Genomic DNA, 14930 nt, shown 5'->3' with positions numbered 1-14930 from the left:
GTTCTCCGAGTGTGTCATGGAAGCAAGGAGCAGCCACCCCTGCTCATCTGCCTGCTCCCTCTGGGCACCAGTGAGAATAAGTGCAAGCAGTCCCACCTAGAAGGCAAGGGCAGGTGTGCAAGCAGAGGCCACTGCCCCTTGCAACTACCACTTGTTTGTGTAAGGGAGAATTGGAGTCAGAAAAACCCATTTTGATGGCAACAGAGCTCAGGAAGGAGATACTGAAACAGTTGCTTAAGGACCAAAACAAGTAAAGGTTTAATTAAAGGAGTTACAAACTTAGATAGAAAACCTGCACCCTGTACTAGCTAGTGTATGGTGGAAGGAAGGAGGAGGAACAGAGAGAGCACAGAAGAAGGGAAGTCAGTTGTATCAGTCTACCAATCAGAAGAGTCTTAGAGCAGAGATACAGAAAGAAGGGCAACAAGGGGGCCAGTCTTTACTCCTAATGTCTCTATTTTATTTTATTTTATACCACCCCATACAAAAAGGTCCCTGGGTAGTTCACAATATAAAACCATTAAAACATTAACATAAATTAAAACAATTTAACACAATAAAAACTCTAAAACCAAAGCTTTAAAACTATAAACTAAAAAGCTCTAGTAAATATAGTGCGGGAGCAGATATGATGATTTGGAAACCCATGGGATTTTTGTGATGAAAGCAAACCGCTTATGTAATTGTCTTCAGAATACCTCTAAACAAAGAAAACACACGTTGGCAGACTGAGAATCTGCTCTGTTTTTATGATCCCTCGTTAAAGCAGAAGGTTAATTATTTTATCATGTAAAAGCAATATTAATGTCTGTTAAACCAACAGACAAGGTAATTAACCACAGTTTGGTAGTGATTTAACTCCTTTTATAACATAAAAGAATTCAGCACTATCAGAGGTGGGGGGGGGAGTTGCGTGTGTTGCAGAAACCCACTGAACCTCAGCTGATCATGACCTTTCCTTAGTTAAGGGTTTGAGGTTGTTTTTGATGTGTACAAGTTTTAGTATAGTTTTCAATGTGTTTTCTTTATGTGTTTCAGATCCTCAGAGCCTCTTAAATATTGTTGAGACTGTTGTTCATTGATTAACAATGGAAGGTGTTTCCCACCCTGGAGTTATGAGGCATTGGTGGAGAAGCTTGTTGCTTGCTATATCCTATGAAAAAGTACTGAGCTTTATCAGGGAGCATGCTCAGTATGGAGACAAAAGTTTTCCTGAGATTAGTAGGCGCCTTTTGTGATGTCACATGGCAGCTCTTCAAGCAAAAGCATGTTTGTGGCATAGAAATGTTACCAAGAGACTGTTCATACCAAAATGCTCAAACGTGCCAAAGAACGATTTTTAAAAAAAGATAAAATTGAATACTGAAGAAGACCCAATACTGTTAAGCAGTACCTTCACTTGATCTTGATCATCACCTTACAATACACACCTGTGTATGTTTTAACTTGTTTTATGTTATTGTTAACCACCCAGAGCTAAAAGTTTGGAGCGGTGTACAAATTTGATAAATAAATAGGGAATTGTGCTTCTTTTGTGAGAATGGACTGGGTTCCAAGAACCCATGTCATTTAGTTGCTACAGAAAATGCTGGTCAGTTACTTAAAGATGCAGTTGAAAGAAGTGGGAATGAGAAACTGCTTGTCAAACTTTGTACATCCATTAATCCTCAAGATCCACATGCTATTGACATTAAATACCACAAATGGTTCTGGGCAACACATATAACAAATGTCAATCACTCAGCACTCAACACACAAGAACCAAGCAAGGTGAATGAGGTGGCAGCCAAAACTGAATTCCTTAGTCTATTTGAGAATACATTGTTGGATGGAAATATTGTCACCATGGCTCATCTTCAGGAGGCATACACAGGAATCCTTATGGCAAATAATGTGGACAGCCATCCCAGCCGCAAAAAAATAAAGCAGCTTATACAGCATGATCTACCAAGTGTAGAATTCCATAAGCCAAAACGAGTGAATGAATCAGAATGCGTTTCTATCAAAGTTTTAAGCGATGCTACAATTCAGTTAGCAGAAGAGAGCAACACTGATGGAAATGACGACACGAAAATACTCTATGATGCTGCTAAGATCCTATGAAAACTTATTACCAAAACAGAGAGATGGGTATTTTCTGGTTCACTTACTGATTGGAATGTTCCAAGTGCTTCTTCCGTTGGGTTCTCAAGAGACCAGACACAAGCCTATCCAAAAAAGACTGAAGTCAACCAGCATGCCGTGAGTTTAGCTCAGACTACAGTGTCAAGGGCTATGTTTGTTGCTGATGGTATGATGCTGGAATGCCAAAACACAAGCAGTCTGATGGCTATTTTGGAAAAGTTACCCACAAACACATTGCCTGATGATGAGGATGCAGAGCCACTAGCCTTGAACAAGGAAAAAACAGAAGCCATTCATAGTGAGCCTAATTAGTCACCTGGATTTGAGGTGGGACTTGTAGATGGGATGGCAGAAATCCAGTCACTTCATAAGCTGGACAGCATAAAAAACTGTGGCCAGCTTGCTGAACATTTTACAAGTTATTTTCTATGAAAATACAGAAACTTTGATGAAATTCCTGTGGTATTTGATCGCTATGACATTGATATGTCACTCAAGACAGCAACACGTGAAAGATGACAAGAGCAACAACCGGTGAGCTTACCACATCATGGATACAACAAGCATAACAAAATTAACAATAAAGCACATGTGAAAACAAAGATAGAACTAACACATTACCTGTCAAGGAAGATACTTGAAAAAGCACATACAAATGGTAAAAATGTGGTAGTGACACGGGGATGTGAATGCAGAGCTACACACAGAGATATGAGCCATCTTCAAAGTAATCAGGAAGAAGTGGATACAAAGCTTTTGCTTCATGCTGCTGATGCAAACAAACAAGGGGACTTCCAGAATCAACATTCACTCACCAGACACTGATGTTTTTGTGCTAGCTTTTCCATCGTACCCAGAATTATGTGCCGGCAAATTTTGTTACACGAAAAGGAGAGTTGTAATGCACTATTCCTCCATTGCCCATATATGAAGTTCTTGGTCCCAGCAAGGTTTCTGCTTTGCCTGGCTTAGATGCTATCAGTGGCGCCGATAATACTGGAAGTTTTGTAGGGAAAGGCAAACCAAGCTTCTGGGAAGCTTTCAAGCATGCCAATGATCATATTATAAGTGCACTTGCAAGCCTGGGGAAGGATTTGCTCCCCAGTGATGGTACATTTGCTGCCCTTGAGGAATTTATATGTCAGGTTTACTTGTCTCGTACACAGATCTCACAGGTTGATAGGTTAAGGTGGTGGCAGTTCACCAAGAAACAAGCCCAATCTGAGAATCTTCCACCTACAAAAGATGTATTACACCACACAATACTACGAGCACACCATCAAGCAATCATTTAGAACAATGATACAATTGTGAAGTGTGTAATCCCATCACCCAAACAATATGGTTGGAAAATGGAAAGGGATGTATGGATACCTATAATGACCAATCAACTCCCAGCTCCAAAGGCTGTACTTCAACTGGTGAGGTGTGGATGCACTACGTCCAGATGCCCAGGAGGAAGATGCAGCTGTCGTAAAGCAGGGTTGATCTGCTGCCTGTGCATCTCAAAATATACAGAACCAAGAGAATGCTTGTGACAACATGATGGAGAATGAAGATCCAGAGGATGAGGAGCTAGAGGAAGACGATTATGAGGATCTCTAGGAAGAAGTAAATTAATACATATAATGTGATGTGCCAACGTGCAAAAAAACTTTTTTATTAATTATTATGAAATTTTTTCATATGCTGTAATATTAGTTAGGTATAAGGTAGTTCATTTCTGTTTTTAAAAAAAGCTTATGCAAAATGTTTATTATTCTATCATTTAGTTATTCATACTCAACTTTCACAGATCAGCACGACAGAGCAGATTCTCAGACTGCCAACATGTTATTTTCTCATTCTTTGAGGTATTTTGTAGAGAACCGAGTAGGTGGTTTGCTTTCATCACAAAAATCCCAAGGCACTGTCAGAGGTGTATCTCGGGTGGGGCAGCAAGGGCACGTGCCCTGGGCGCCTCTTGAAGGGGGGCGCCAGTGCCATGCTGCTTCCCAACCCCTCCCCAGTTTGTGAATTTTTTAAAAATTTACCTGAAGCCCCTTTGGGGGGCTTCCTAAAGGCCATGGGGAGGGGTCTGCAAAGGTTCCCCCTCTCCCACCGGTCTCCTAATTTACCACTGCAGCCTGTCCCGGGCTGATTTTAGGGCCTGCAAACATCGGTGCGGTGGCCATTTTGGAGGCTGCCACGCATGCTCAAATGGCCTCTGTGAGGCCTGGCAAGGCCTAGGGCCTCACAGGGACCATCTGAGCATGTGCGGCTGTCATTTTGTTTTCAGCGGCCATTTTTATTTATATATAGATAGATAGATAGATAGATAGATAGATAGATAGATAGATATAGATAGATATTTAAAAAATGCTCAAATGGTCCCTGTGAGGCCCTAGGCCTTGCAGAGGCCATTTGAGCATGAGTGGCTGCCTCCAAAATGACCACTGCATCAATCTTTGCAGGCCTGAACAGGCCCTAAAATCAGCCCAGGACGGGTTGTGGCGGTAAATTAAGAGGCCGGCTGGGGAGGGGAAACCTTTGCAGACACACACACTACCCCCATGGCCTTTAGGAAGCCCCCCAAAGGGGCTATAGGTAAAACATTTTTTAAAAAATTTAATATAATATAAGTCAGTGAGAGCCACTGCCCGTTAGAGTAGACAATGCCAAGCTAGTATAAAGCAGCTTCCCATGTATCTAAGTTGCTTCTGTAAATCTTCAAGAAAGCCAACAAGCATCAAATTCCCAGTTTATGACTATCAGAAGTTTTATTCAGCACTTTATGGCTTCTGAGTTTTTTGTTTTTAAAAAAAATATTTTTAAAATATCTCTCTGGCCAAAAGGAATAAAAGGGCACTTCCAGACTTGTTTTGTCTGGAACTGTGATACTGTGTTTATTGGGTACATGTGTGCACTACACAATGTAGTCCTCCATCCTTTGTCAACCTGTACTGTTGATGGAACTGCCTTGGGGATGATTGGTCAACAACTCCAGTTTGGGCGAATGTGGGGAATTTAGCTCAAAAGGGGAGACAGTTCCAAGCAGTTTTAATTTGTGCAAGTGTCTGAACTTAAGAAAACTGGTTTGGGAGAGAGGTTTTAATTAACAAAAGGAGTTTTTTGTAAGAACAAATAAAAGTAATTTTTGCTACAGTAAGAATGCAAATTCTACAAGTATCTTTACTCAAAGTCTGAAGAGCTTGTGATAGGCGGATCCACTGCAGCTCTAGCCTAAATATTCATTAAAATGATGTGGTATAGCCCTGAGGTGAAAGATTGGATTATACCACCTCAGGGTTAGTAAACCCCTCCTGTATTCTACCAAAGGAAAACAACAGGGCTCTGTGGGTGGCAGGAGTAGAAATCGACTTAACTGCACACTTTACCTTTACCTTTTACTTCAGGGTGCATGTGGGAATCAGGTTTTTGAATGTTTTTGAGTGTTCCCCTTTCAAGTTTGAGACTAAAATGTGGGAGACCATATATGTCACCCGGAGTTCCTTAGAAGAAGAGTGGAATACAAATGTGAAACATAAATGTTAAAGTAATTATTTATTTGTTTCTCAGTTGTTGAGTGCAGGGGGTTCTCAGACATGGGTCCCCAGGTGTTGGACTACAACATCCATCATCCACAGTGGGTTTTTGGCTGTGGATGATGGGAGCTGTAGTCAAGCAACATCAGAGGGCACACATTTGAAAACCTCTACTGTAATGAATTATGCTCCCTGTAGGGATCAATCATGGATGGCTCAGTCAATAGGGAGGCGACAATTTTAGGGACTGTTGGAAAACTCAGTTTACTGCTGAATTCTTACAGGAACCTTATGCTAATTTTGTGTGTGAGGTGGGCTTGGTTTTGTATTTCCCTTCTAGGTTACTTTTTCCCACCCTACTGGAACAAAGCAGTTTTTATTCTAAGTTTGCGTCAGATGTTTGGACAGGGACACAACTTCAGTGCTTGCCCTGGGTGCTATTTTCCATAGATATGCCTCTGGGCACTGTGCATGGTCCTGTACTAATAGGAGGCATTGGGATTGATGCCTATGGAGTCACATCTAGCACTTTGCCCATTTTGGCAGGTGAGCAAGCAGTGCCTCTGCTTCCTCCCTCCAGCTCTGAGCAGGTGAGGAAAGAAATGAAGAAAAGGTGTCACCAGAAGGAGGCCAAACTAACCTCCCAATGAGCCCTCCCACCAGCAACAAAGGCTGCTGCTACTCCCCTCTGCTCCATATGGGTTGACTACCCAATGAAGCCAAACCTCATCAGCCCTGTGAAGATACCAAAATAGGATAGTTTTGGGGTGGGGAGTAATCAAAAATCTCAGAAAAGGTGACAAGCAATGCCATGATAGTGGAGCCTAGAGTTTCTAGTTCAATTTTCATCTACTTCCTGCCTGCCTGTTCACTGTTTTCTCTAAGAAAATAAAAACAGCCCTGCTGGATCAGGCCCAAGGCCCATCTAGTCCAGCATCCTGTTTCACACAGTGGCCCACCAGATGCCACTGGAAGCCTACAGGCAGGAGTTGAGGGCATGCCCTCTCCCCTGCAAATGGTATTGAGAGGCATCTTACCTCTGAAGCTGGAGGTGGCCTATAGCCCTCTGACTAGTAGCCGTTGATAGACCATGAAGTTATCCAAACCCCTCTTAAAGCCATCCAGGTCATTGGCTGTCACCACATCTTGTGGCAGAGAATTCCACAAGTTGATTATGCGTTGTGCGAAAAAGTACTTCCGTGTGTTGGTCCTAGATTTCCTGGCAATCAATTTCATAGGATGACACCTGGTTCTAGTGTTATGTGAGAGGGAGAAGAATTTCCCTGTCCACTTTCTCCACACCATGCATGATTGTATAGACCTCTATCATGTCTCCCTGCAGTCATCTTTTTTCTAAACTAAATAGCCCCAGGCAAACAGTTCTGGTTTGGCCAAGCCAGCCCACCCAGAGACCTCACCTGCTAAGGTGCCGGGGTGGCTCCCGCAGAGACCAGAGGGCATAGAAGTCAAGCTTGCCCTGCCCCAGGATGGAATCAATATCTCGAGGTTTCTGAGCTTGGGCTGCCTCCTGTTGCCAGTGGCCTCCGGGAGCCCAGCTCCAGCGACGGCATCGAGATTGCAGTTCATCTGCAGCCAAGAAACTGGAAATGGAGAACATGGCCAGAGCAGGTGCAGCGGAGGTGCAGGTACAGCAGCTTTAATGCACAGAGCTCCCTAGATTTGGGGATGGAGGAGCCAGTTAACATGGGTTAACACGAACAGGGGGATCTTGGTAGCTGGAGGAAGAGAACCTTCCTTATCCCCCCAGGGCTGATATGGTATAAATATCTTTAAGTATCCCATTTCCTCCTGAATCTCTCTGGTTGTGTCTGTGCATTCTTTGAGTTGTCTGAGCAAATGGTCACTAGATCATTGTAGGTTTGCCAGACTATAAGTCATCTTTCTTCAGTCATGAGGTCTAGTGAGCACTGTTGCTCTGGAAAGCATGACTGGTATGAATATAAGCTTATCAGAGACACAGGTTGTGGGTGGTAAAAAAAATTACGTTAAATAAATTATTATTATTATTTCTATTTCTATACCGCCCTTCCAAAAATGGCTCAGGGTGGTTTACACAGAGAAATAACAAATAAATAAGATGGCTCCCTGTCCTCAAAGGGCTCACATTCTAAAACGAAACATAAGATAGACACCAGCAACAGTCACTGGAAGTGACTAAATAAATAAAATGTAGGTAATTTGTAGGACATATTCCTGCAGCTGGAAAGGCATTCATGGCCATCTTTTCTATGATCTTCACAAAGAATCCTTCCAGAAACAGAAATACTGCATTTGAGAATGTATGCTTTCCATTAATGGGGCAGCTACATGAAGTACTTGCCCATTCTGCAATTTTGCATTGCCATCTGCTGGCCATTTGCTAGCCATTAAAATTACTTTTCGAATGGTCTGAAGAGAGGCAATTATCTCCATGGCTTGACTGCAAGTGGCCAGCAGAGAGCACTGCAAAATTGTGCAATGGCTGTGTACAATGGGCAATGATGCTGCTGGGCAATGCTGCTGCTGCGTGTAACTGAAAACGATTTGTTTTTTTCAAACACAGTATTCCTCCATTTGGAAGGACTCAAAGACAGCTTCCAGCAGCTTGTGATCACATTGAACCTTCACATACATGCCAAACACTTATTGAGAAAACACAATTGCCAACAGCTCTTGCTCCTATATTTGAACAGGATATTTTTATACATAGGCTATTGGTTATCTCATTTGGAAGAGACATGCACTTAAAAAGCATCCTCAAGTGAATCAGGTTGTCCTTTCAGTTGCTGTGTGTATCCTAACGTCAGAGCCCTGGCATCATGGCAATGGCTTGTTTAAGCTGTCTAGGGCTGCCCAATATTCTGGTCCCCATGGCCAAGTGATCTGTTTGAACAGTGTTTTCAGAAGTGCTTTCAGGCTGGGCTCATGAGGCATATACTGTGCCAAGTACTGAATGGTACCAAATACCCTCTTTTCTTATCCTCCGGTGATGGCATCTTGCAGACTGTTTCCATCTGGTTTTAGTCCATCAGTGGAGATGGACGACACAGTCCATATATTTGGCAGAGTCAACTAGGTCAACTGTACCTTTTCTGCATGATATTTGCATAGCCAGGTGTGTAGTGCTCAGGTTCATTGTAACTCCCACAACACCATCCAAAGTGCTGCACCACCCAGGAAGAAAGCACAGGTGATTGAGTAAAGGAAATGACTTCTCACTGCTACTAGCATCATCTCCATTTGCTTTCTCACCTGCCCTTTCTTTCTTCCTGGGTGCCACTGAAGACTGCCACACATAGTGCTGCCATCAGGGGTCAGGAGTCACCATGGGGCAGGCTAAGGCTACAGCATCCCAGAGGGTCCTCTGGCACTGACCCCCAACCAGATGCCACCTAGGAGCAGTAGCCACCACTGCTAGCAGGAGGATCTCCTGGGAAACTTGAAGCAGAACCCATCTCCCTCAGAGGCAACTGTATGGCAGTTTAAACACAATACACTGTTTAAGGGATGGGGTCATAGCTCAGTGCATCAGAGCATCTGCTTTGTGTAGAATCCAAGAGAAAGAGTTGTGGTATGCAAGGAGAAGGCAGTGAAGTGGAATCAGGAATATTAATAGTTTAATAAAATAGATATTATGCACAGAGAGGCAAGTGCAGAGTACTTTTTCAGTGCTCTTGCTGCTGGCCGTTCATTAGCCCCACCTCTACCCCAGGACTGGGATTCAAGTAACTAAAGCCCCATTCAAAAGCTGGCTTGGATCAAGGAATTGATTAACCAAACACACCACACTTTGCATGCAGAAGGTCACAGCTTCAGTCTCTAGGTGCTCCAGGTAGGGCTGGGAAGATGCCTGACATATCCTCCTGCTACTCAGTGAAGACAATACTGAGCTAAAGATGGACCAATGGTCTGTAGTGATATCCACTATAGCCTAACACACTACATATCATTCAAATGTCTATATACTATTTAGAACATTCAAAATTAAAAGTTTTCTATGTAAAAGACTTCTGCACTATTCAAGGAATTTTATCTTTTAGAACAAAGACAACTAACAACCAGAAAAATCATAACAAACCCTAGTAGCTTAATTTTCAAATGTATTCTGTAGACTATGCACAGGAGCTACACTAAGTAGGTCAGTCACAACTATGCACAATTAAAATAAATGATACATATTAGTCACAACTAAACTCATATCTCATTACTTCCAATACAAAATCATTACTAACTGCCTCTGGATTTTGCCCTTCATAATGTCACAGTAACATAGACCTGGTGTTAGCATAACGTTCTGAATGATCAACCAACTCAAGAAAGTTATTTAACTAGAATTAGTTAAATTCTAATTCATAACATTCACCAAGTAAATTAAAAGTTGTAGTCTAAACAACAAACAGGAGTGAAGAACATTCAGTACTAAATATACTCACTAGTGTCTTCTGATTTCCAATGCATGAGATTCTTTTAGCCTCTCCACCCACACACAAAAACCCTTGGGCAAGAAGGATGCAGCAAAAAGCTCTTTTTAAAGTTCCTTATCTAATCTTTACACCTGCTCCCAATCATGGAATCCAATTATTCACACTTGGGTTGTTGTTGGTTTTTTTGTTTTTTTACTAGTGAGTAATCTTATTATAAAATGTCAAAGAAATCTTAGTTGCATCTGTAAGAATATTTGTTTTTCAGAAGTTTTTGTTTTAATGTTAGTTACAATTCTCCTTCATTTCTATTCATTGTTATTGTTATAGGTAATGAGAAAGCTTAATATATTACCAATAACTATATATTTTTTAAATAAAACCAGAACAAAGAAAAATGTAGGATATTATTCTAGAAAACCTACAAAGTCAGACTGCTATGACTGCATTAGCCACAAAGTAGTTGCTGTAAATGAATTAATAAATCATGTTACTAAATGACATGAATTGCTATATGTCCAGTCAATGACGACATCATGACCTACATCAGGGGTCCCCAGGATGCTGCTGGACCAACTCCCAAAGGACATTGTGGCTGGGGATGATGGGAGGTTTTAGTCAAACAACATCTGGGGACTCATGGCAAGGGTTCCCAACTGTAATTATGCATAAAACTCCAATTTGGTGTCTGTTGGGCCACAGCCATTTTAAAAAGCAATCCAAAAGTTTGCATTATTTGAAGCTGGTCTAAATTACGAGGTTGTTCTCACGTGCAGCCTAACCTAGGCTAGGGAAGCCTAGGCTGTGGGGCGCTTCTCACGATCAGCAAAAATCGGGCTAGTAGAGGCTAGACCAATTTTTGGTGACCGTAAGAACCACCGGGCTCACAGCCGAGCCCGGTGGTTCTTGAGTGGCAAACCTGCTCGAGAACCCCTGGTAAAAATCAGGTTTACGGAGCGAGCACTCCAGCAAACCTGCTTTTTACCATTGTGAGTAGCCGCAGCGCGGCTTTGCGCCATGCCTACTCATGTGTAGACCCCCGGCCGGGAGGTGAAAAGCCGCCTCCCGGCTCGGGGGTCTCCCCAGTATGCCCTGCGCACTTGCGCAGGGCATACTGGGGCTTGTGGGGGCCATGCGGCCCCCACTCCCCCCACCCCCCACCAGCTCCGTCTCTGAGCCGTCCATCGTGTGGGCGGCCGATCCGGCCACCCAGGGCTCCCTGCCCACTCGTGAGCGGGGAGAGCAGGCTTAGTCCGCTCTCCCCCCTCACAGGTTAAAACCGGGTCTCACTGATCGTGAGACCCGGTCCTGTGTGTGGGAGCCACTGGGACTGGGCGCATTCCTGGTGGGACAGCACCACCCAGCCCTGCTTTTCAGCCCAACTGTTAGCTGAGGTAAAGGGAGAGAGCACTCCCAGGCTATTTGTTCGTGTGCGAGCATGGACTGCTTCCAGCCTGGCCACGCACAGAGATGGGCGCCTAGAGTGGGGGGAATCCCCCAATGCATTGTGTATGTTGTGTGGTGCGTTGTGGGATCTCCAGAAGCCAAGCTCCAGAGCTCTGTGCTGCGCCTACACAGCGTAGATCATCTGGTCCCACGGGGCCTGGCCCTACTAACCCTGCAGGACAACTTCAATCCTCTTGGAAATGGGCAGTGTACAACAAAGTGGTGCATCTGGGCTTCTCCTCATCCTTCCTGCTTGCTATGGGCTGAGACAAGACAAAAACAGCCATCAAACAGAGGATTCTGGACATCGAACGCCAGGCAGATCTAAGCAAGGTGCCGGGCTTCCTGACCTCGGATAGTCGTAGATCCATCGTCTTCCCCTCTGCATATTTGTCACAATTGGAAATTCCAAGCTACAGAAGGGCGTTCACCCTTGCCCTTCCCTCCGCCATTCTGGAAGGCAAATACAGGAAGATCCCATTCATGGAAAGGCTTTGCCCTTGTGACTCTGGGGAGGTGGCAACCATAGATCATATCCTTCTCTCCTGTCCCTTTTATAAAGACAGCCATGACAAGTTCATATTACCTCTGCTCCTCATATACCCTGGTCGCTCTAGTCAAGACTATACCAAGATGCTGCTCTCGGACGACAATCGGACCTTCGCATACAATGCTGCCAGGCTCTGCGTGGCAGCATGCAAGATCCACCGGGTCCCAATTGCCAGTCCATACTCCTTGCAGCAGATTTTTAAATACTGATTATTTTACTTGATTGTCTAATTTTAATTTGTTGCTCTGTTTCACATTGTAGCTATTATATGTTATTTGAACTATTTTATACTCTTAGATTCCTACTTCTAAAGATAGTTGTATACCTACCCTTGTTTTAGCTCTACTGTATTAATCTCCCCACAACTTCTAGGATTGTATCTTAATAATCATAATTTTACCCTTGTTTTATCTTATTTTATTAGTCACCCCACTCATTTAGAGTTGTATTTTGATCATAACCTTATAGTTTAATTATAGTTATTAATTTGCAGCCATTTAGTTGCATAATAATTTTAATGATCTCCTATCTCATTGTATTTGTACTATATCCTGTGCTGGTCTTTGAGCATAATAAAGATGATTGATTGATTGATCATCTGGGAGTGCAGTATACACTCCCAACAAGATCAAGTGCCCGTCTGGAGGGAAGGTGAGTTAAACAAGCTTCCTTCCCCCCTGCCCATCCACTTGTGTGTGAACAACCTCCAAGTATGACTAAGCATTGAATTTACAGAAGTTCTTCTAGCTGGAACAATGTGCCCTGGTAGACTGCAGTTCTTCTTGTTAGCTGAAACTATGCAATAGTTGGCTGAAAGGGAGCTCAGCAGCAGGCGGAGGATATGCTTAGGCTGGAGAAAGGAAAACTCAGGGAGATATGATGGCTGGCTTCAACTGTCTGAAGGGCTGTCACATAGAAGCAGCAGCAACTTGAGCCAATGGTTGAAATTATAAGGAAGCAGAGCTAGGTAAGCCATTAAGAACTTTAGAATACCTAACTACAAGACATACATTTTGGGCAGGCGGCTAGATAGACAGATAAAGACCTATGGAACAGACTGCTTGTGCAGTGGTGGGCTCACCTCTAGAGGTTGTCAAAAAGACTGGAGAGCCACCTGTCAGGGATGCTGTAGCAATTTCCTGCGCTGATGAGGGGGTTGGACTAGAAGACCTCCAAAGTCCCTTCCAACCCTAAAATTCTATGATTCTCTTATTTTATAGGGGAAAGTTCATAGTATACACTTGTGAAGCTGCCATATATTGAATAGATCATTAATCCATCTAGCCCAGTACTGTCTACTGTGAATGGCAGTGGTTCTCCAAGGCCTCAAGCAGAGGTGTGTTGGTTTGTTTGTTTAACACATTTTTATACCGCCCAAAACGCAAGTTCTCTGGGCGGTTTACAAGACAATAAAAACAACCAATAAAAAGATTAACACATTTCAACAATTAAAATTTAAAACGTTAAGACTATTAAAACACAATTAAAAACACAATTAAAACAAAGTCTAATTAAAAGCCCGTGTGAACAAGTGCGTCTTGACTGCCTTTTAAAAAGTTGTAAGAGATGGGGAGGCTCTTATTTCAGCAGGAATTGTGTTCCAAAGCCTCGGGGCAGCAATGGAGAAGGCCTGTCCCCGAGTAGCCACCAGATGAGCTGGTGGCAACTGCAGATGAACCTCTCCAGATGATCTCAATGGGCAGTGTGGTTCATAGCAAAGAAGGCGTTCTCTTAAATACCCAGGGCCCAAGACGTTTAGGGCTTTATAGGTTATAACCCAAACCTTGTACTTTGCCTGGAAACTTATCGGCAGCCAGTGCAGATCTTTTAAGATAGGAGTGATATGGTCTCTCCAAGATGACCCAGAGACTAACCTGGCTGCCACATTCTGGACTAACTGCAGTTTCCGGACTATGTACTTTGTGTCTTTCCTTAGGGGAAGATGCCAAGGATCAAACCTGGGACCTTATGAGCCTAAAGCTTGTGTTCTACCCCAAGCAATGAACCTGCCCCAAGGCTGTAAAGTTAGGTCATCATAGTACACAGCATTATGTGCACAATATGCATCAGCCTGTCTTGCCCTGCTGGAAGGCCCAAACACTGCAATGAGCCAGGGGTTCATACTATAGTGATTTTGTAGCTGACCTGTCCGTTCCTTTAAGCTCTGGGGCACAGGCCATTGTCAAGAATCAGAGGTGCTTCACACGATTAGTGTGAAGCGCCATGAGGGCTTCTGCAGGAAGAACAGGCTTAGAAGACGAGCAGGCTCTTAGCCCTGGGGGCCGGATTGGTTGCCCACACGATTACTGGCTCTGTCAGGGAGCCGGTGGGGGCTGCAGGGATTGGGGGCTCCCCAGCCCCCAGAAGTCCCAGGATGCCCTGAGCGAATGCACGGGGCATTCTGGGGAGGCCCCCAAGGCCGGGAGGCTGCTTGTAGCCTCCTGGTCGAGGGGTCTACTCATGTGTTGCCACGCGCCGCAGTGGCACATGATCAAAAGAACAAGGTTAACGGAGTGCTCGCTTTGTTAACCTCATTTAAGGGGAGGGGGAATTAGGTGGGTTAGCCGCTGTGGAACTACCAGGCTCACCCACAAGCCCAGTGGTTCTGACGATCACCAGTAAGCAGGCTAGGCTCCCTTAGCCCACTTTCTGGTGATCATGGGAATAGGCTTTTAATATGGCTGGCCCCACTGCTGATCCCTGAGATCACCTCTGTGGCTATGGCCTGTGTGTGGTAATGGCAGAGCAATACTTTCAGGGCCCAGCCAGACAGGACGGAATCCTTAGATGGCAGTTTGCTAAGAGCACCCTGAAACCTAGACCCAGCCCTGTTGGACAGAGAGGAGGGCAAAATGTGTGCAGAAA

General features: G+C 44.0%; 1 protein-coding gene across 6 annotated transcripts in view; it reads right to left on the bottom strand.

The window, feature by feature from the left end:
• Positions 1 to 10207, bottom strand: part of LOC128345924 (rab9 effector protein with kelch motifs-like) — a 29028-nt gene extending 18821 nt beyond the window's left edge. Inside the window, exons 1-2 of one of the 6 annotated variants that reach the window (XR_008316708.1) lie at positions 10082 to 10207; positions 7067 to 7322 (exon numbers count right to left, since the gene is read on the bottom strand). Coding sequence is in view for 2 of the 6 variants with exons in the window: in XM_053298621.1 (XP_053154596.1) it covers positions 7067 to 7266 (200 nt within the window). In the remaining 4 variants the exon portion in view is untranslated. Of the gene's footprint in view, positions 1 to 3498; positions 3726 to 7066; positions 7323 to 10081 lie in introns of those variants that run through there. The other 5 variants (XM_053298621.1, XM_053298611.1, XM_053298631.1 and 2 more) reach the window with 5 other exon arrangements.
• Between the last annotated feature and the right edge of the window lie 4723 nt (positions 10208 to 14930).

This window comes from Hemicordylus capensis, chromosome 1, assembly GCF_027244095.1.
Source record: "Hemicordylus capensis ecotype Gifberg chromosome 1, rHemCap1.1.pri, whole genome shotgun sequence".
NCBI lineage: Eukaryota > Metazoa > Chordata > Lepidosauria > Squamata > Cordylidae > Hemicordylus > Hemicordylus capensis.
Note: the sequence above shows the minus strand (reverse complement) of the source record. Positions and strands in the feature narration are given on the sequence as shown.